The sequence below is a fragment of the Rattus norvegicus genome, chromosome 3, assembly GCF_021556685.1.
Source record: "Rattus norvegicus strain SHRSP/BbbUtx chromosome 3, alternate assembly SHRSP_T2T, whole genome shotgun sequence".
Classification (NCBI taxonomy): domain Eukaryota; kingdom Metazoa; phylum Chordata; class Mammalia; order Rodentia; family Muridae; genus Rattus; species Rattus norvegicus.
Genome location: NC_141536.1, coordinates 155,166,296 through 155,188,138, shown reverse-complemented (window position 1 = coordinate 155,188,138; position 21,843 = coordinate 155,166,296). Strand labels below are relative to the sequence as shown.

The following is a 21,843-nucleotide window of genomic DNA, read 5'->3' as shown; positions in this document are numbered from 1 at the left end:
CTTTCCTTCGCATGTGGTCAGCATCTGCTCATCTCTCAACTGTATCCCTGATGCCCTTTGCTGCCCCTTGGTTCTGCTTTTCAGCCGTGCTCACGCACGGAGCAGGCTCTTGTCACAGAGCCCCTGCACCCACTTTTTAACCGCTTGGCCTGGGGTCCCCACTGCTGCCCTGGGGTTTCTTCCCTTCTGTCTTCTTGTCTAAGGTCCTTCCTGGCCACAGCACTGAAAGCAGCTCCCTCCACTTTCCGCTCTTGTCTCTCTTCTGCTCTGTACGAGTCCACAGAGTGGAGGTTTTGGATCTTGCTCAAGTTCTGTGCCCAGGGCTGAGACCACAGTGCCACCCTCTTGGGTCGTAGCAGGAGGTTGAACACTTGTCTTGAGTCCTACTCTGATCTTATGGAAAATACCAACAGGGCACCCTGGACTAGGACCTGAGCTGGCTGTTGTGTTAACTGTTGGCTAAAGCACTCCTGGCTCTCCAGCTCTCCTTGTGAAGACTCTGGCCTAAATACACCTTGCCTTGGGCAGGAGCTAAGGCAGAGCTGGCAGCTCAGGGTCCCTTAGCATAAAAGAAACAGCTCTGGGACTCGAACCTAGTTCTGTGCTATGCAGAGCTGTCTGGAAGCCACTTACCCTTATTTCTGGGCCTCATCCACAGTGGATAGAACATGGGGAGTGGCCCGATGGGGAAGGCAGAGGACACCCCCAAATAGCAGCTTTCACCCCCGCCCTCCCACGTGCCCAGCCTACCTCTTGGCCTCTTGGCTTAGCTGCCAACTGGTTCTTCCACACAGCCTGCCTTGAAGGTACTCCTGGGTCCCCTTGCTCAGACCTCTTCCAAGCATGCTTGCAACAAAATGGATCTTGTGCAAGCATTTGCTAACACGGAGGCCTGTCTCCACCACCAGACAGAAAATGCCTCAGATTGGACTTTCGTACCACACACCCTCCAAACCACAGCCTGCCCTGTTTTTGTAAAAGTGACTCTGGCCTAACCATGCTAGAGGCCAGAGGCCGGCCTTCATCTTCCTCTCTTTAGTAAATCACAGGGACTCTGCCTTCAGAATACTAGTACCTGTTTTTCTACCATTGCCTCCTGCTTCCTCTCAGTCTCTCCACACTCAGCCTGGTCCCTGGCCTGCCTAGAACTTCTCTGTGACTCCCACTGTACCCAGAGGAGAATCAGAGACCCCTGGTTGGCCCCCAGGGTGCTGCATGCTGGGCTCCTGCTGGGTCTCTGGGTTCACATCCTTTTCGCGGCGTTCTTGCTTCTGGGATTCAGCCTCACTGCACTTGGAACACGGGTGGGTTGCTGCCGCCTCGGGTGGGTGCCTTTGCACGTGCAGCTTGTTCTGTGTCAAGAACAGTCTCCCTAGATTCCCACAGCTGATTCTTCAGCTTCATTTCAGTATCAGCTTGGACGTTCTTGTTCTTGTCTCTCGTCCCTGCTTAGCCACATCACGCCACGCCTACTTGTTAAGGTTGCATTCAGGGCTCTCTCAAGGTCTCTGTGGCTTTCCACACTAGGTTTCCACAGAGTCTCTCATTACACCGGGAACTTGCCCCTTCAATTAGACTGGATGGCCAGCAAGTCTGTCTCCCATAACCCCAGCACCGGGGCTACACATACCATTACTGAGTCCAGCCTTTTAAGTGGGTCTTGGGGATTTGAACTCAGGTCCTTGAATTTGCATGGCAGACACTTTTCCTATTGAGCCGTCAAGCCAGCCTTCAACTATGCTTTTTAAATGGAAAAGAGAATGCTGGGTGGTGGTACACACACACACACACACACACACACACACACACACACACACACGAAGGAAAGAAAGATAATTCATCTTTCATATAAAGTTGAAACGATTCCAGAAACGGTGAGAGCCAGTGTTATAAGCCTTAGTTTATGGTTCCACATAGCAGCAACCATCATTAATTCCAGGACTCAGATAGAAGAGGCAGGGGGATCTCTGAGTTCAAGGCCAGCTTGGTCTACATAGTGAGCTCGAGGCCAGCCAGGGCTGCATGGTGAGACCCTGTTTAAAAACAAACAAGAAACAGTAACCATAGCAAACCCAAATCAAAGCAGAGGCCCTGGGCTTTGCCTCCCTGGACCTACTGGGTATGGAGGGTACAGGGATGGGTGCCCAGAGGACGGAGCAGGGCCTTAGGTGAGCCGACATCTGAGCTAACACTCGGATGAGTTGTGCAGGTACCTAGAATAGGACGGAGGGGCCTACCCAGTGCAGAAGCCCTGTGAGGTGTGCCTGCCAGGTTATGTTTCTGGGTGTGCTCACATAGGGTGGGAGGAGAGAGAGAGAGAGAGAGAGAGAGAGAGAGAGAGAGCATGAAGGCTTCAGAGGCTGTGGTAGCCATTGTTGGAGGGATGCAAGGGACACACATTAGCAGTGTTTTCGTTCTGTGGGGTTTGTCTCATGCAAGGCTGTCACAGAGGAGCCTGGTTATACCCCGAACTGTAAAGCAAGTGTTCATGGATCTGAGCGGTGAGTGGGGGGCGTATATTATAACCAGAGGATCCCCAGCTCTTGCCAACAAGGATCTCACTCTGCAGAGTCTCCGTCTCTGGCACCCCAACCTTTTCCTTGTTTGCTTCGGAATTAAGAGCAGACAGACTTCCTGTTCCCCTTCTTTACAGAGGTGACCCATGAGGAAGATGACTTGTCTCGCAACAAAAGGCCCTAAGTCAGAGTCCCTGTGGGAGCCAGCTCTGGGCATGACGTCAGCCCACATCACTGTGTGGGAGTAGACCGGTGACTCAGGAACCGGTCCCTTATCTTAAAACCTCTTCATGCAAGTGGGTGCTTTCCGCCTAGTTGCTAGTGCTGCAGGGTACTTGCAAGCACCCCAGGAAGGAGCAAGAGCATCTCCAGCAGTCAGAGGCCAGGAGCTGCCTTCGCAGGCCTACGGAGAGCCTGCGGCCAGACCACGTTCAGAATCAGTGTGCAGGTCTCGAGTAATGATTGTAGCAATGTCTGTGTTGTGCAGATGGGGAAACCAAGTCTCAGAGAGAAAGGGTGGGTCACTGTGAATCACTCGCCCTCAGTGGGTTGTGGAGTTGATGCTGTGTATGGGGGAGGCAGACCCAGGGAAAGGGGCTCTGGTCTTCTTCCCCACTCCTTTTGTCCTTTTTTCTCTCATTCAAGTACCTCCCCTCTATCTATCTATCTATCTATCTATCTATCTATCTATCTATCTATCTCTATCCATCCATCCATCAATTTGTCCTATCCTTATATTCACTCATCCATCCATCTGTCCATCATCTGTCCATCCATCTGTCCATTCATTCATCTACTCATCCATCAATTTATCCACCTATCTTTTTATTTACTCTTCCATCTGTCCATCTATCTGTCCATCTGTTCATCCTCTGTCCATTCATCTATCCATTCATTAATTTGTCCACCTGTCTATACACCCACTCATCCATCCATCCACCCACCCATCCATCCATCCATCAATCCATCCATCAATCCATCCATCCGTCCATCCATCCATCCATCCATCCATCCATCTACCCATCCATCCACCCATCCATCCACCCATCCATCCATCCATCCATCCATCCATCCATCCATCCATCCATCCATCCATCCATCATCCATCCATCCTATCTGCCCATCCTTTCTTCCATCCATCTATCCTGCTACCCATCTCATCCCATCCCATCCCACCCGTCCATCAACTCATTGGAATGTATTACGCCAAGTGCTGACTGCCAATTGTAAATCAAAATGTGTATGAGGAGAGAGTGAACCTGTGCCTTCCTGTGGGAAGGGCTGGACTGGGCTGAGGGAGCGACCTTTTATTGACCAAGGGGCTCAGGGAGTAGTTTCAGCTGCAGGGGTGTGTTAAGCATGTATGCAGGAGGGTGGGAATTGAGGCTATCCCTGTCCAGAGCTGTAATAGGAGTGGGTGACCTACTAAGGGAGAACAGGGGTGCTGCAGGCAGGGAGGGTGTGCTGCAGGTCTTGGAGAAGCAACTGGGCCCTGGGGACTTGAAGAAAGAGCCGTGCTGTGCCGTGGGTGAGTGGTAAGAGTGGGTTCCTTGGCCTTGCTGGCCACTCATTTTTGCCTATTTATTTTTTGAGACCGGGTTTTTCTGTGTAGCCTTGACTGTCCTGGAACTCGCGCTGTAGACCAGGCTGGCCTCGGAACTCACAGAGATCTGCCTGTCTCTGCCTCCCGAGTGCTAGCATTAAAGGTGCGCACCTCTGTGCCAGCTCTGCTGGCCACTACTTCCCAGCAGCCTCTTTGCTTCTCGTTCTCCATGACTGTGAGAAGCTACCATCAAGTTCAGGCCTAAAACAACAGAAACTTATCACGCAGTCGTCTAGAGGTCAGAAGTCTGAACTGTGCCCTGGGAGCTAAAGACAAGTAGTCGGTAGACTGGTTTCCCTGGAGCCTCTGGGGCAGGAGGCAATCCCTTGAGCTGCCTTCCCAGCTTTTAGATGCTACTCACAGTCCACACTTTGTGCCTTTAGTCTGATGCAGCATCTGGCCCTGACCTCATGCCTGCCCCCTTCCTTCAGGTCCTCGAATGACCTTGGGCCCACAGACGGTCCAGGGGAACTGTCTATTTCAAGGTCATTTCCTCCATCCCATAGTTTGGGAGCTCACGATCAGCCGGCTTCAGTGGCCAGAGGCTGGTAGGTCTCTCTGAGAGCCCCATGCAGAGCCCCATCTCTGCACCCCTTGATCCTTCCCGAAAGGTGTCCTCTTCACCCAGTTGAGGAAGGAGAGGCTGGTGTAGACCCCGGGGACAAAGAACCTGTGCAGAGCCTCCGGGAATGGCTTTTATGCCACGACCATCAGGAGTCAGGGGCAGGAAGTGAGAGACAGTTGGGACTGAGACTGGCCAGAGTGGAGGTTGCCGAAGGCCACTGCCTGGATGCTGGGTAGCCCAGAGGTTGGAGCTCAGCAAAGTCCACTCGGCAGGATGCTCTTGAGCTGTTGGCTTCGGCTGATGGAAACCTCAGTCTTCTTTTCTGTACAGTGGTGTGGGGCTGGCGGAACGAGGTGGAACGAGGCAACACCAGAGAAGCTGCAGCAGCGTTGCCCACACCCGAGCTGCAGCAGAGCAATCCCCATCGTCTGTCTGTCCTGGAGACCTGCTCTGCATCCAGGAGCTCCTGCTTCCTCAGAATCCTTTCCCTAGGGTTGCAGCCGCTGCAGCAAAAAGCAAACATGGAAACCTCCAGCCGCGTGGGCGCCACCCCCTCCTGTCCTGTTTGGAGCCGCACTGTTTTCATCCTCTGTGCACCGTTTCCTGGTTCTCCACAGTCCCCTGTAGATAAAGTGCGGGGCTGGACTAAAGCCTGTCCAGGGACAATTGTTTGGGGAGATGGGGAAAAAAAGCTAACCTTTGGACCTGGGTGTGGGGGGCTCCCGGAGCAATTGTCTCAGATGTCAAGTGTCAGTGCCATTGAGAGCAGCAATTCCATTGTCCCAAAGTGCAGAAGGAGTGGGACCCAGGGGGCCACCCGCCCCGGCCTGGGCTCTGGGGTCCTGGAGTGTCTGGCTCTGCTTTGTCCTCGCATTCCGGCAGGAAATGCCACCTAAATCAGGCCTGTTCCCAGGCATTGCTGGCTTGTGAGCTTGTCACTTTTGCTCCCAGCCACCTGCCACACGGGTTTCTGTGGTGGACTTCTGTGGTGTGCTGGAGGCTCTCAGTGTGTTTTTGTCCACTCTGTCTCTCTAGACAGCAGGCCTTGGTTTTGTTTTTGACAGTGTGTCGCTGTATTCCGCATGTAACAGTCCCCTGGACTCGAGGGAGGGGTGGGACTCCTGGGTCTGAGCTGTCAGAGTTTGGTTATCACCACCTCGGCCAGATACCAGGATATTTTGTCCCCAGAAAAGAAGTCATGGGAGCCATTCTATGTCCCTACTTCCCAGAAGAGGGAGCAGAGACAGAGAGAGGGTGTTGTTCCTTGTTCCCCTTCCTCAGAAAAGGGAGGTAAGGCCCAACTGCCGGGACACTCAGCACACTGGGGCATTAGCTAGTACTCGAACCCCAGATGTCTGTTCTAGTGGCAGTTTTGTTAGCTCCGTCAGCTGGCTGTGGCTGGCCCTAGGCAGATACCTGGGCAAGATCTGGTTGTCTGACTAGAGGGAGGAAGCCAGGGAAGCTACCAGACGGTCTCCATAGCTGAGATCTGTCCACCTGTGTATCACGCCCCACATGTGGGTTCCACCATGTCTCTTCAGAAACTCCAGGCAATCACAGATCAAGGGCCTGTGGTGGAGAAACCCAGTCTTAACCTAACTGCAGTGACCCCCCATTGTTCACAGGATAAAGAAACCGGAGGGCTCAAAGGAAAAGGGAGGAGCTGGGGTCTGAGGAGGAGGGATGCCAGGATAGGCTATAGATCTAGGGGATAACAATGATGAGACTCAGCAAGAAAAGCTCTGTGCTCCATTAGTGATGTCTGTCCTGGCGTGTGGGTTTCTATTAGTCATGTCTTTGTGTAGGAGAGGGTCTCACACTCAGGCAAGGGAAGGCAGCAGTGAATGTGTCAGATGGGAAAGACTAAGGGAGCTTGCTCTGGGGGAGGGTGGTGAGGCACAGGCTCCAGCTACTTAAAGCCTATGTGCCCATTATCCCCAAAGAAGCTAGGATTGGGGCATTCCTATTCAAACTTAGGCACAGAGCCTTCTGCAGGTTCAGCTAAAGAGGGTGTGAGTTGCCCAGGGTGTCTGGGTATCCACTGAGTGGGCCTTGGCAGGGGAGGGATGGGCGGGGCTCCGTGGGGAAAGGTTGCTTCCCCTCTGCGGCCTCCCCTCCCCCACCATTGCGTGGCTCACAGCAGGTTGTAGCAACTTGGGTTTGGCTTCAAGTTCCTCTTTGGTGGGTCACAGGGTGGGTGTCCCCCATCAGGGTCTGGAAGGGAGGTGGGGTAAGGGTATTGGGGTTAGGTGATCACCTGGGAGGCCTGACACTCGTACTGAGGGCTTCACTCTTGGCTCTGGCATTCCACAACACCCTGAATGGACAAGTCAATAAATTGATAGGCAAACACAAGTAGAGTCCCTGGGTGTAACTGCCCACCAGCATGGCTGTGGAGGAAGTGGAGGGGCAGGTGCTTCAGACCAGACAGGCCAGGAAACCCTAGGGCCTCTGCCCCACCCAGAATCCCCACCCCCATACTTGCAGAGAGCTCCCTATCAGTTCACAGTGCCTGCTCAAACACCAGACAGCCCCTCAGACAGCCTGTCTCTCATCTGAGCACCGTCTGCTTGCACAGCCAGCCCACCGGTTCCAGGAAGCTTTGGTGGTAGTGAGCGGGTCACCTTTACTAAGAAGACAGTGTTGAGTCAGAGGTGCTGGGTGCTTCCCAAGGCTGGGGTTGGGGACAGTCTGCCCGGTATGGGCAGGAGGTGCAGGGTTTGCTGTTGGTGACAGGTCACACTGTCCTCTGTCACTGCAGGAGACTAGGGGAGATAGTTCAGGCTGGAAAACCCCAAAAGGTACCACTAATCCAGGTCTAATGGTATGGACCGGTCATCCCTGCTCTTTGATAGGCTGAGGCAGGAGATTACAAGTTCTAAGCCCGCGTGGCCCACAGAGTGAGTTCAAGGCTAGCCTAGACAACCTGGTGGGATCTCAGTTATTTAACAACGGTTGCTATGGCAGCATACCTTGCTAACAGCAACCTTAAGGAGGAGAGGGTTTACCCTGGCTCACAATTCCAGGGTACAGTCAGTCATGGCGGCGGAGGCACGAGGCAGCCACTCACGTTGCATCTGTTGTCAGGACACTTGGAGAGGAACACAGTGCTTTCTCTCTTTTTTATGCAGTCCAAGGCCCCGTGGAATGGTGCCTGGCCCCCATATTGGGGATGGGTCTTCCCACCTCACCCTAACCTAACCTAATCCCTCACTGGGCATGCTTAGTGACTTGTCCCTAAGGTGACCTAGATCCTGTCAGACAATGGATAGTATTGATAGGAGCCTTTACACAACTACCACCGGATAACCGAATGGAGAGCCGGGGGAGTAGCTCAGTGGTAGAGTGCTTGTCTAGCATGTTGAGGTCCTGGGCTCAGTCTCCAGCACTGCAAACAAGCCTAAGCCCACACAAGTACAAACAGGATGGGTGTGTGTGTGATCACACTGGGTATCCAGCTCCTTAATGGTGACTGACACATGTCTGACGCTTTCTCAGGAAGCACGGTGCCTGGAACCTGTGGACACCCAGCTTCCATTCCCCATAGAGCTCTGTAATCTGCAGATGGGGGCGTGACAGGGGTAGATGTTCTCCTACAGTTGCTCGAGAGTATTTTATGTGCCCGCACCACTCCGGTGTGTCACGCGTGTGTCACGTGACAGCATCTGAAGCGCTCCCTGCAGATAGAGCACTCACGCTCCCTGATTCATAGAGGAGGAAACTGAGACCTGGGGTGGGGGTGAGTCACTGCTCACCCCCCTCCCCCCAAGTTTCAGTGGCAGAGCTGGACCTCGATGGCCCGCTCTGCACTGCTCAGCATTTGTTCCTGGCCCCGTCTAGCCCTTTTCATTGCATGTGTGAGGCCGGGCAGCGTACTGAGCCAAAAATAAGATGTGACCTGTGTGCTCCCCTGTCCCTGGTCATTGCTCTGGCTAAGCGATCATCAGTGGATCTCCTCCAGGTCATTAAACGGACTTCTGTGTCATGAAATCCTCACTGCATGGCTATCCTGGGCTGGGGTGGAGGAAGGAGATGTCACTATCTCATGAGTGATGGGATAGTGTGTCATTTGTAAGTAAGATCTTTGTGCTGTGCTCGAGGTTCCTGATCCTCATCATATCCAAACCAGGTTTGTGAGGGGGTGGTTTATAGGACTGGGGTCTTTGCAGGACTTACTGGTGCTTAGGGGGACCTCCCCATGTCTGGCTGCGGGGGTCTGCTGGGGGCACTGTGGCAGCCCCTCTGCTGTCTTCTAGGGCTGGTTTATTATCGTTAAAGGAGTGGTTTGTTCTGACTTTGTTGCCAGGGCGCTATTGGTCCATGATCCTCTGCTTCCTTAGACCCTGGACCAGCAGATCACAGTGGGGATGGAGCCCCATGGGCATCTCGCCTCCTTTGTACTTGGTGTGATGTGGGGACGCCCCCACCACCCCTCTCAGGTTTCACCATATGTCGAGTGAGGTCACCCCAGCTGAGGTGTGGGTGTCCTTGGGGACAGCAGTCCCTGTCCCCCAGCAGCTCAAGTTGCCATTGTCTCTCTCCAGGAATGAGTGCAGGGCTCTGCTCTGCATCTCCAGGGAGAGCTCTATCCTCCCTGGGCTGCGACCATGGTTCCAGACAGATGGCTTGGGTCCCCAGGCAGCTGCCATCTGTGAGGCCATCTGTGGCCCTCAGTTACTCACTTGAGATGCACATTTGGGCTGGGTTCTCCCTGTCAGGCCAGACCACCACATCCTAGCCCCGGGGCTCTAAGTGAATGCTTCACAGCTGGGCACCCTCAGTTCCCCTCTTCTGTAAAATGGGCACACAGGAGAGGGCCTCCCTCCTGGAGCTGTAGGGTTCAGACACATGCTACTTTTGATGGCACATCTCTGCAGTCCCAGATGCTTAGGAAGCTGAGGCAGGAGAATCACTTGAGCCCAGGAGTTTGAAGTCAACCCATCGGACCTGCTCTCAAAACAAAAAAAAAAAAAGCAAAAATAAAATCAGAGCAAATTCCTGGCTGTAGACTCCAGGTGCGAATGTTAGTAAGTTCCCAGCTCGCTCCCTCCTTTCTCACCTCCCTCCCAGTCCTCCTCCTTGCCTGGAGTTTCCTCAGGCCGCACCATGGGCTAGGCACAATGAAGGCAGAGACAGCCATGAATGAACCTATGCCCTGTGGCTCCCTCAAGTAAAGTGGGGTGGGAGCATGGAGCACAGGTGTCCGTGCTGGGCGGGAGGGACAGCACTCTTCATAGCGCGTGTTCATGGAAGACCACTGAGGGGGTCTCCCATCCACTTGACCGTGGGGGGATCTTAAAGGCAGGACACATCAGACAGTGAGTGCCAAGACCCTGGGGGAAAATGGGCTTGAGGAAGGTATGAAGCTGGGGCAGAGCAATCATTTTTCCAGGGTCACATGGACAGGTGGGCTTCTGTCTCGCTTGTGATAGGTGCCTCCTCTGAGAAAGCCTCCTTAGGCCCTGCAGCGGTGGCAGATATCAATCTTCCTGCTGGGTACGGACACCTCTGGGGACCTTGAAGACACATGCACTGTCTGTCCCAACAGTCCATGGGGGCTGCTGTCCCTGTTTGGGTTTTTGCTCTGTGGTTTTGGGTTGGGTGACATGCTGGCTCTTTGTCCCTGGGGGTCAGTTTGTCCCATCTGTAGAATGGGCAGACAGGAAGGCCTGCCTTGTAATCTGAGGCCTTGCTGTGTGAACCATTGAGAGCTTATGAGCCGCCTCCTCCTCTTCCTCTTTTTCCTCCTCTTCTTCCTCTTCCTCCTCCTCCTCCTCTTCCTCCTCCTTAGTGTGGAGTCAGGGGAGCGCTCTCCCACTGCTTGACCTTGGCTCAGTCAAGCTGTAGATCTACCTGATGGTCCATGGGGTCAGGAGTCTATGTCCCTAATCTTTGTCTAGCCAATTCACCCTGGAGCAGTTTGCCCACCTGAGTCAGGCAGCCTCTCTGTCCCCAAAGAGACTCACACCGGAGCTGGGCAGATGGAGCCATTCTCCCTGAATAACTCACCCTGCCCCTTGGGAATGTGCTCTCAGAGGCCTCGCTGACAGGGGGACACTTGACCTTGGTACAGTATTGGTGGTTTGGCAGTCACTCATGTCTGTGATTGAACCAGGAAAGGAGCAGGGGGGGTCCCCCATAAGCACACGTGACTCACTCAGAGAAGTGGCCTTGCTAGGAAGGCACACCAGAAAGCTTGGGAGTGTGGGGAGAGACAATTGTTTGCATTGTGGAGCAAATCACCTTGTGGAGCCTCGAGCCGTGGGGGGAGGTGGCCCCTTACCTATTAGGGGATAGGACGAGAGGTGGAGGTTCTAGAAGCAGGGCTCTTGATGCACACGTATTTGAGGCCCCCAGAACTATGACAGAGCAGGAAAAATAGGTGTGATTGATCAGCAATGCTTGCTACAGCTGCAGGAGGGCAGGAGACGGACTCTGGGCTTGCAGTTTCCTCCCTGGGGTGTGGCCTGCTCCTGTTCTTCATCTGTCTGTGGGCCAGCTCCTGCCAGGTGTGGCTGACACCTGTTCCCATCTGCCCTGCACATCGAGGAGGCCTCCTGGCCCAGAGATGTCACCTAGTATATGAGCACGGGCAGGGAAGAAGCCTGTGTGGGATGGCAGAGCGTGGTGTCCGCGTGACAGGTGCTCACTTCTGCAGCAGGTCTGCCCTTTGCTGCTTTTGAGTTTTTTTTTTTTTTTTTTTTTTTTTTTTTTTTTTTTTTTTTTTTTTGGTTCTTTTTTTCGGAGCTGGGGACCGAACCCAGGGCCTTGTGCTTCCTAGGTAAGCGCTCTACCACTGAGCTAAATCCCCAGCCCCTGCTTTTGAGTTTTTGTTCACACCGTAACGTGGCTAACACAGGCTCATCCTTGTGCATGCTGCTGGGACCCTGTGTTCTCAGTCACTCGTGGCTGTGGCTCAGACCAGGATGCAAATTGTTCCTAATGCCCCAGGTCCCTAAATAGCTGGTCAGCTTATCAAGAGCCCTTGCCTGGCTGTAGTTTGCCCAAGCTGTGTAGTGATGAACCTACCATTTCCTGCACCTTTGGTGTACGTCGTAATTGCTGTTATTATTGGGATGAGGGGAGTAGGTGGATGCTGAGGGACCGGGTGGACCAGCAGTGGACAGGGCCCTGGGGAGCCACAGGGAGCATCTTAGGATGGGGTCTTGTTTCAGGGAAGTCCCTAAGATGTGAACCGCATCTTCCGCTGCCATCAGACCTTGGGCAGAGACACTCAGAGGGTCCCTCAGCAGCCTCGCAAATACAGACAATACCAGCACCGCCTGCAGGGTAGTGGTTGTGAGGCTGCTGTGCCTCTGCCCAGAACCCCCCGCTGGCACATTCTTTCTGGGTCACGAGCTGTTTTTGGTGCCCATTGCTCGGCAAGTTGGCTTGTGTGCACGTCCTCTGTGGGTGGCCTGAGCCTCCCATTGTCCCAGCACAATAGCAGTAGCCCAGCTCGTGTGAAGAAACCAGGACAGGAAGCTCCATCTAGGTCAGCCCAGTGGTACTGAGGCTTCCTGCCCGCCTGCCTGGGCGCCTGTGCTGGGCAGGGCTACCTTTGTCTGCCTGTCTGGGTGGCTGGAGACGGGCACCCCAGGCCTAGCTGCTGCACCCTCTAGGAAACTTCGCCCCCAACCGTTCCTACTGTGTCCTTTCAAAAAGCAAGTTCTACTGTTCTGGGGGCTTGAGTTGAGGCTCCCGCCCTGTGTCAGGCCCCTCACGCCTTCGTTTGACTTCCGAGTGTCTACGGTGGACCAGGCTCTGCTCTTGGCCATGAGGGTCCAACTGTGAGCAGAGACGTGACGTCCCTCCTTACTGACTTACCGTTTCTTTATCCTGTTACATTGATAAGACACATGCACACGCACACGCAGACACACACATACATGCATGCACACTGACACACACATACACACTGATACTAACACTCACACATGAGCACATACATGCACACCAACTCACACAAACACACTGATACACATACAGATACTCTCACACAGACACACATACTGATATACACCACACACAAAGATACACACACATATACACACACCACACATAGATACTACTCACACACTTGCACACATATACACTGATGCACTCACACACATACAACATACACACGGACACACAGACGTGCACACACACATACTGACAAACACACACTGATACATGCACACTCTCATACATAGGCACACACCGATACACATCATACATACATATATATGTACTCATACACACACACACACACACACACACACACACTGATACATTCACATACATACACACCGCACACATGTGCTCAAACACACTCTGATTCCCATATCTGGGGAGAATAAGCTAAGATTCAGAGAAGCTGGTTCACTTTTCTGAGGTCACTCAGGAGGCTAGAGGAGAGCTGTGGTTTAAACCCATACCCAGTGGTTTCCTAGCCTCACTCCTGTTTTATTGTCGCTGGTTTGACTCTTAAAAGCTGGTGCATGTTGTTTGAGCTCATTTAAAAAAAAAATTCAAAGTGGGAAGGTAATGACCTCGGGTCAGGGAGGGCTTCTTGGAAGAGGTGAGTAGTGCTTAAGGCCTGGTAAATGGAGCTGGCTCAGGGCGGAATGGGAGGGGAACAGTCAGCAGGAAGAGCTTATGCAAAGGTCCTGGGACAGGCTTGAGAGTGTGGCTTCAGTGTGGGGGGATGGAGTGCCATGGAAGATCTGGACTTTAAAAGAGACAAAAAGCCGTGCATGTGTGCGTGCGTGCGTGCGTGCGTGCGTGCGTGCGTGTGTGGCATGGTGGGAGGAGTCTGTGCAGCCCACCATAGGGAGTAGTGTAGGAGTGTGAGGACCGATCACTCTGCACCTGATGTTAGGACCCAGAGACAGATAACCCTGGTGCTCAGCTGGCTTTTTGCTTGTTACTCAGTCTGGCCTCCCAGCCCGTGGATCCTGTCCCACACACGAGGCACCAGTGTGAATGTGGCTCCTTGGTGATTTTAAGTCAAGATCTTTTCTTTTAAAGCAAACTTTATTTACATTGGTGTTTTACCTCCATGTATGTCTATGTGAGCCTGTCAGATCTCCTAGAACTGGAATTACAGACTGTATACTGCCATGTGGGTGCTGGGATTTGAACCCAGACCCTCTGGAAGAGCAGCCAGTGCTTTTAACCACTGAGCCATCTCTCCAGCTCCTCAAGTCAAGATCTTAAGCTTCATAGTGGGGAAGTCGTGAAGAATTAAGTTGAGTGTTGATTGGTCTGGTCTGTGCATCTTAAGGGACCTTGAGGGGTGAAGAGGCTGAACCCCAAGGAGGCAGAGGTGTCATTGACTGAAGGGGAGCTAGGACCGAGAACACAATGGTTGGGTACATGCGGGCCTGGCCTGTTAGATGGGGTTTCTTGATGTCCACACTCCCTGGAACCAGGTGGACCAGTGAAGTGATAGCATTTGAAGTCCATCACTACCCATGGTCACCCGGGGGCTCGTAGGTGGAAACTAGAGAATCTGTCCACATGCACCAGCCCGTGCTGCTGCGTGAAGGCCCTGTTTATTCGGGGACACTGTGGGTGTCAGTCAAGGTGACAGAAAGGGATCTGACAGCAGCATTGAAGGGCCAGCAACCCCTCTGCCACTGCTTCTGCCTTCCTCACACCAGTACACTCCCTGCCATCTCCTGGAGACATCTCCTTAGACAAGCGTGGTAGGATGGGGCCCAGTCTTAATTAACCCAAGGCAGGGAGACCACACACTCTCTCCTGGCTCAGTCCCCTTGCGTCCTTGCTGTCACAAAGATGTGAGACATGTTGATAGCTGACTGGTCCCCTGGACTGGCACAAGACTATGGGCTCATTTTCTCAAGGGTCTCTATGTGACCACTGCCCAGTTAACCGGGGCCAGGCTTCACATCCTGAGCCGGAAGTCTTTGTGGGAGACTGGCCTCAGTTTCCCTTAAGTGCTGGCTTAGGTCCCTCTCTTTCCCTTCACATCCTTAGCCACCTCTGTGGCTTCCACAGTAGCTCGCCCTCTGCCCACTCTGCCCACTCTGCCACACCCCAGCTCTCCAGCCACCGACACAACTTTTCATACAGTGCACTTCCTCCACTCTTACGCTGGATCCTGACATCTGCTCTCTTGATAACAGGGTCTCTCTAGCACGCCAAAGGACACATCTACAGTCCCAGCACCAGGGATGTGGAGACAGGACTGAGTTTCAGGCCAGCCAAATATAAGGAAGGAGGGAAGGGAGCGGTTGGTGGGGGAGGGGAGGAAGGAAAAGTGAATTGGGAGCCGTGAAAACTCTTAATTTCGGTTTTTCTCAAAAAGGAGGGGTGGTCTAGAGATGCAGCCCAGTAGTAGGGTACCTATCTAGTGTGCCCAAGGGCCTGGAATTTCATCCCAGCACCCCACAAAACCCGTCATCCCATCTGGTGACATTGGTTGGCCATCTTCTCACTTGGCCCCATGTGCAAGGGGGACAGACAAGTGTCTCTGCACCCACATGAGTGCTTGGTTGGCTTGGAGTGTCCCGGGTGCTGCTGTCTTGATGTGTGAAGGGAAGAGACGGTGAGAACAGTTGTGTACGCACAAGAACACTCACTGTGCGTGCGGCCATCTCTGGTATCTGGAGCTGAGGTTCCCGTGGGAGAAAGTGAGGGCTTCAGTGGGTAGAGCTGGGGTACAGAAGAGATGAGTCGTGTTCTTGACATTTTATGGTTTTTCCTTTGAGTCAGATAAACGTCTTAAAGCTTAAAAGGAAAACACCAGGGACAGGTGGTCATTGTTGCGTGGTCTGAGAGGTATTTGGGTGAGGAAGCAAGTCTTAATGTGTCTTTTTGGGCTGTAGATTCCTGGGGGGGCCGGGGCTCCGTGTCATTAGCTCCACACAGGGTCAGATATTGTAGATAGCCATAATAAGCCTTTGGCTGAGGAAGCAGTTGCGGGTAGGGCAGCCCAGGGAAGTAGCCTGTCAGCAGGAGAGCTTTTAAATCGTTGCACTGTGCAACCTCTCAGGGCCCGGCCAGCATTTGAACCCATGTCCCACTAGCAGGGGCCTCTGGGATGGGAGATATGACCCCTCATCTCTGCTTTTGTTTCCCTAGGCGTTCCTACAGCGGATCCGGCAGAATGTGGCCGACTCTGTGGACAAGGGCCTCACGGAAGAGAATGTCAAGGTGAGGACTCCTGTTGCTACACTGCTGGCCCTACTTCTTCTAGGAGGCTCTGAACTCACTCCCCAGCACTGCCTGCCTCTGGTCCCCAGCCTGCTCTCAGCAGCCCTGGCACTGTCGGCCTGTACCAGGAGAGAGGGAGGCTGTGCCCCAGGCCCACTCTCCAGTTCAGACACAGTGTGGCCATTCCGCCCTCTCTCTTCCTTCTGTCCAGCCTGGTGCCTCTGGAAAATCCTTCCCAGATGTCTCAGGAGCCTGATGTCTCCTGCTGCCCTCCTGCTCCTGCAGTGGACAGGCCCACAAGTCACTGGGCCAGCTCCCTTCTGGCTGTGGCGCTGGGAAGTCTGGGCAGTATCAATGGAACGTCTGTGCCTCTGAGGCCCACGCTGGCCAGCATTCTGACCTCATGTTTCTAAAAACCTTTTACTTTGTGCTCTGATTGGCCTGGTCCAGGGGGAAATGGATACAAGGATATATGTGTTTCTGCAGTACCTAGCATTTACCACATATGTGGTCAAGGATGACCCTCGCCCGATGCCCTGGCTTGTGGCGGTCACATGCATGTTGATAATTCTGATCCCGCTCTTTCACCCTGCTGGAAGGCAGTGCCACTGCACAGCAGGTCCTGGGGGATGGGATGGCAGGAGTGGTGAACGTTTGCCTGTTTGCTGGGACCTATGTTCTTCATTCCATGCATTCATTCACTACAGATAATCACCGAGCACCTACAATTCATTATTACACACTTGTTAGAGCTTAGAGGCCCTTGTTATCACCTAAAGTTAAGCTTTGTTAGTTTTTTTTTAAGATTTATTTATTTATTTTATGTATAGAGTACACTGTAGCTGTCTTCAGACACACCAGAAGACAGCATTGGATCTCATTACAGATGGTTGTGAGCCACCATGTGGTTGCTGGGATTTAAACTCAGGACCTCTGGAAGAGCTGTCAGTGCTCTTAACCACTGAGCCATCTCTCCAGCCCGCCTTGGTAGTTTTTAAGAAATCGCTTTTTTATCAGGTCTTAATCTCCATCCAACAAGGGATGGGAGTCCTGAGGGCGTGGCTGTGAAGAGGAACATCCACAGCCTGGGCCTGCTCACAGCCCCTCCCAGCCAGTGAAACTTCCACTGCTGGTGATTGTTTTTGTCTCCTCGTCTTTTTTTAAAGACAGGGTTTCTCTGTGTAGCCCTGGCTGTCCTTGAACTCACTCTGTAGACCAGGCCAGCCTCGAACTCAGATTTCCACCTGCCTCTGCCTCCCAAGCACAGGGCTCAAAGGTGTACGCTGCCACGCCCAGCCCTGTTTCTGTCTTGTCTTTACACTTTGTGACAATGAGCTCTTTTGTGTCCGGTGTCTTTTGTCATCCCACATCTGCAGGGTTTGTTTGTATTCCAGTGTGCAGATCCAGCCCATGCTTCTCCCTGGCTCTGTAATAGTTCACACAGTATTCTCCTATGAATGAATATTTGAGCCTTTTCTACTTTGGCCCTGTTACCATTTCTGAGTATGCCTTCTGAGCAGGCATTCCTTGCCTCTTCTGGATGTACACTCAAGGGACAGACAGTATTGCAACCCTTTCTCAGTCAGTACAGTGGCTGGGTCTAGGGTACCTTCAGCATAATCAGGTTCAACGGTGCAAGTTGAGGTAGGCAGAAGGGAAGGTGAACAGTGGTGACAAGCAGCCCTCACAGGGATGGAGGAGGAGTGGGCTTCTGGCTGCCCTGGGCCTGTCAGTAGCTGAGGTGTAGGCGCTGGCCCCTGGCCCTCCCCTTCCACTGTTGTGGGAGCCCGGCCGTGTGAGCAGGCTTGTTGGTGCACATTGCCCTGTATGCCTGAGGCTTCCGAGTGTGGCAGTGTTTGTGTACACTGTGATGCTCTGTTATTCTGCAGCCAGCTGGGATGTCGACTCCTGCCCTCTGAGCCTCCAGTCCTCAGGGGTGAATCGGAGCCAGGAATGGCTTCTTGGTCATGGGAATTGGATGCTACTGATGAGTGCGACAACCAGCCCAGGTCTGCCCCTGGTCTTCACACCTGCTGCTGCTGGGACTGCAGCCAATAGCAGCTGCCTGACCCAGGGGAACCTCACCCTTTGATGTCTGCTCATACACCCTGGGGTGCAGCTATTCTGGGAATGGACCTGCTCCCCACTCCTGACCGACTCTGGCCTTTTGGTCCATTCTAGATCCTCTTCTCCAACATTGAGGACATCTTGGAGGTCCATAAGGATTTTTTGGCTGCCCTGGAATACTGCCTACACCCGGAGCCCCAGTCTCAGCACGAACTTGGGAATGTTTTCTTGAAATTTGTAAGTATGCGGCCCAGAGAGATGGTCAGTGGGTGAGAATGCTTGCTGTGTAAATATGAGGACCCGAGTTTGAACATTCAGTCAACACTGCCTCTGCTGTAGCCTTCACGTGCCCACTCCTGTGGTCTGGTTCTCCCAACGACCTCCCAAGAGTCTATGGGGCATGGTCTTGTACACAGATCCCCGGCCTCAGCCTGCTAGGCTTCATTCTAGCTATTAGTTGGTGACTTACTGTGAGCCTCCGGGCCCTGTTCTTCCACCCTGGGTGAAGAGCTTGGAAACCATCTCCTCTGAGCTGCTAGAAACTCCCCTGGAAACACAAACTTGGTTGCTTCTCTCTTCTAGAATTCCCATGGCTCCATGTCAACAGAAAACAAAAATCCCCACATCCCTGCAGGCCTTCCACTTCCTGGAACGCAACTCCTCATCCAGTCACCCCAGTTCCACTGTTGGTCTAGAAAAGCAGTTCTCAACCCGTGGATTGTAACCCAAAGAACGACCCTTTCTCAGGGGTCACCTAAGACGATCGGGAAACACCACAGATATTTACCTACGATTCGTAGCAGTAGCAAAGTTATAGTACTAAGTAGCAACAGACATAAGTTCATGGATGGGGGTCCCCACCCCATGAGGAACCATAAAGGGTCACAGCACGAGGACTGTTAAGAACCTACAACACTCTAAGCTGTCCCCTTGGCAGGCCTCCCTGTATGATACTGGCCACACAGGAGTGGAGACCTTGTGGCTTGATGGTCTGTCCCCTTCGTGGCAGGTGAGATGGCCCAGCAGATTGAAACGTTTGCTGCGGGGCCTGGTGACTGTCATCTGGTGCCCAGGACCCAGGTGGTGGAAGGAGGGACCTGACTCCAGTAAACTGTTCTCTGAGCTCCATGTACATGGCGTGGTACTCTTATGCCCAGTGACACACCTATGCAAGTACATAAGAATTTACTTCATGGTATTTTCTTTTTTGAGACAGGGTCTCACCATGCAGCTCTGCCTGACTGGAACGCACTATGTAGCTCGGGCTGGTTTTGAACTCAGTGGTTTGTCTACCTCAGCCTCCTGAGTGCTAGGATTAAAGGTGTGGGCCACCACATCCAGCTATAAATACATTTTATTAAAAAAAAAAGGAGAAATGAATTAAGAGACTAGCCCACGCTCACCTGCCTGCTCCATGGGCCAGCAAATGGCAGTAGGGCAAGCCCAAGGATGTTACCACACGTGACCACAGATCTGGACCTAGGAACAGTGACCCGGAGCATTTCAGGTTATGGACTCTGACTCCGAGGTTGAGGCCTCTGCTCTCAACTGCATCCACCTGCTGGGGTTGCTGTGAAACCCTTGAAAATCATTTCAATACTTGAATAGACGTACTTAGCGTGGTGTGTGGTGTCCTTGCCGCTGCACACAGAAGGTGACAGTGTATACAGGAAAGCTTCTGTTCACGAATCCTACCAGAGACTCACCCACCTGCCCCAGGCCAAGGCCCCCTGAAGATTCTGTGTGGGGTGCAGGTCTGTAAAGATTACAGTGTCTAGGAGGCTGAGGTGGGGAGAGTGGGACGTTCCCGGCCAGCCTGGGCTACTTAGACTGCGTCTCAGGACTTAGAGCAGGCGAGATGAGGGGGCACAGGCCTTACCCACACACCTGGCTGATTCCCCTCCTCCAGGCAGTGCCAGCAGCCGACGGAGCAGCCTCCAGGCTGCTCGGGATGAGTCAGTGTTTTTAATTTCAAATCGTGTTTTAATTTAAAATGTAGCTCCTTCACCCTCTCCATCCCTGTGCTCACGGAGGGAGGGGGTGAGTCACCATGGCTGGGGAGTTTGACAGTAGCTGGAGGCAGGTGTGCAGGTGGCTTCATGGGGAGGGGAGAGGAGCACGAGGGTGATGTAGTGCTAACACCTGTCTAGACCTAAGCTGGTCCCGGCTGGGAGGGTGCCCGAGTTGGGGTGGCCTTGGGGGCCGTGCACAGTGGCAGTGAAGGGGTCCCACTTTGGTGCAGGCAACCAACCCCTTAGACCTGGGGCTCTTAGCAGGGATTTGGTTGTGAGGGAACTGCACCATGCAATGACTGGTGGTCCCACAGTATCAACACGGTGTCCTCTCTAGCCCCAGAGGCCAAATGTAGCTTTGTTCCTCATCCCTACGTCCCTGGGGACCCCAGGCAGCACCTAGGCTGAGGAACTGACCAGACTACGCATCCCCTTCCACATACCCAGTCTTTAGAAAGAACCTACACCCCACAAGCCAACCACCATGTATTTAATTTACATAGACAAGCACCAAGGGGCCCCCTTTTCTGTTCAGGGTGCTGTTCTAAGTGTACCACACATTATATACTAAAACTGCAGGATTGCTGGGCGCAGGGGGCATGGGACGGGACACGGGACACCTGTCTTCCCAGCACTGGGAAAGCTGAGGTAGGTGGAGTGTGAGGCCAGCCTGGACTATGAAGTGAATTTAGAGCTAGCCTGGGCTAAAGAGTGGAACCCTGTGTCTCAAAACCTGACAGTAGCCTTTGGCGGTAGTTACTGTCACCACCTATTTTACAGATGGGGAAACTGAGACCCAGAGAGACTTAAGTTATAGTTTGAGTTTAGGTAGCTAGTCAGCGTCACAACTGGGATTAGGCCCGAGACATACTGCAATCTGTCACTGTCGAAAGTGACACCTACTCCTGAAATACAGGTACAAGTCTGAGTGCCAGGCACAGTGGTGTAAGTTTGTGCCAGGAGGCAGGGCAGACCTGCACACCCTTCTGCCAGCATCCTGTTAGGCAGTCGGCATAAGAGTGACCGAGATCGATTCAGATGGCTGTATAGATGGCCGGATAGATGGTGATGGGTGTAAGATACTGGGGTCATCAGGTGACTAGGACCCTTCTGGGGGCCCCTCAGGGTCAGGCCCATTGGATGTCACAAACAGGAACACAGGGCATAGAGTGGCTTTTCAGGTAAGCATCCAGATATAGTGACCCATGCAGTATTAGGGATGCACACTATATAGTGCCCAGTTGTGCATGTGATGTTGGAGTTTATATGGACACCCTGAGGGGCTCTCTTCCAGGGTGGAGTAGGGTAGTCTTGAAGATGTTCTGGTTGGCCAACGGCAGAGGGAGACCTTAAAGCTGCCGTGTAGCAAGCCCTGGGGAGGATGGGACAGCATGGGACCAGGCCCTGTGGGGCTTTTAGCCAAGGCCAGGATGTTGGGTCTTGTTCTGAGAGTTGTGGTCAGCTGAGGGCTGGTGAGTTTGAATCGTGTGGCTGTTTCTGCTTATAGAATGTATGAAGGGTTGGGGACCCTTGCAGGTGCAGCTGACCTTTCCCCATCTTCATGGCCTAGCTGCTTCCTGCCCTTCTCCAGTCCTAGGTCTTCCTGGCTGTGGTTTGGAGTCGATGGTACCTTCTCCTGGGTATTCTCATAGCTGTGACAGTGTGCATGGCTCCCCTGGCGACTGGGTCTTTCCTTTAACCTGCGTCTGTATGTCCCCGTCTACCACATCCGTGTGTACAGCCGTGTGTCTGTTCATTCCTTCTTGGCAGAACACTTAGCTCCTCTGACCCGGGGGATGAAACAAGCCACACACGGGGACTTGATACTTAGAGCAGGGCTTCCGAATCCGCAGACCAAGATCCAGGCTGGGGCTGAGCATCTTGATATGAGGACGGTGGGCGACTGAACTTGCTGGG

The 21,843-nt window shown here is 53.2% G+C and overlaps 1 protein-coding gene across 1 annotated transcript in view; it reads left to right on the top strand.

Moving 5' to 3' along the window:
- The window catches only part of Prex1 (phosphatidylinositol-3,4,5-trisphosphate-dependent Rac exchange factor 1), a 150,431-nt gene that overhangs the window by 50,399 nt on the left and 78,189 nt on the right, over positions 1-21,843 (top strand). The window contains 2 exon segments of the mRNA NM_001135718.2: positions 15,776-15,847; positions 18,029-18,151. Of these exon segments, the coding sequence (NP_001129190.1) occupies positions 15,776-15,847; positions 18,029-18,151 (195 nt within the window).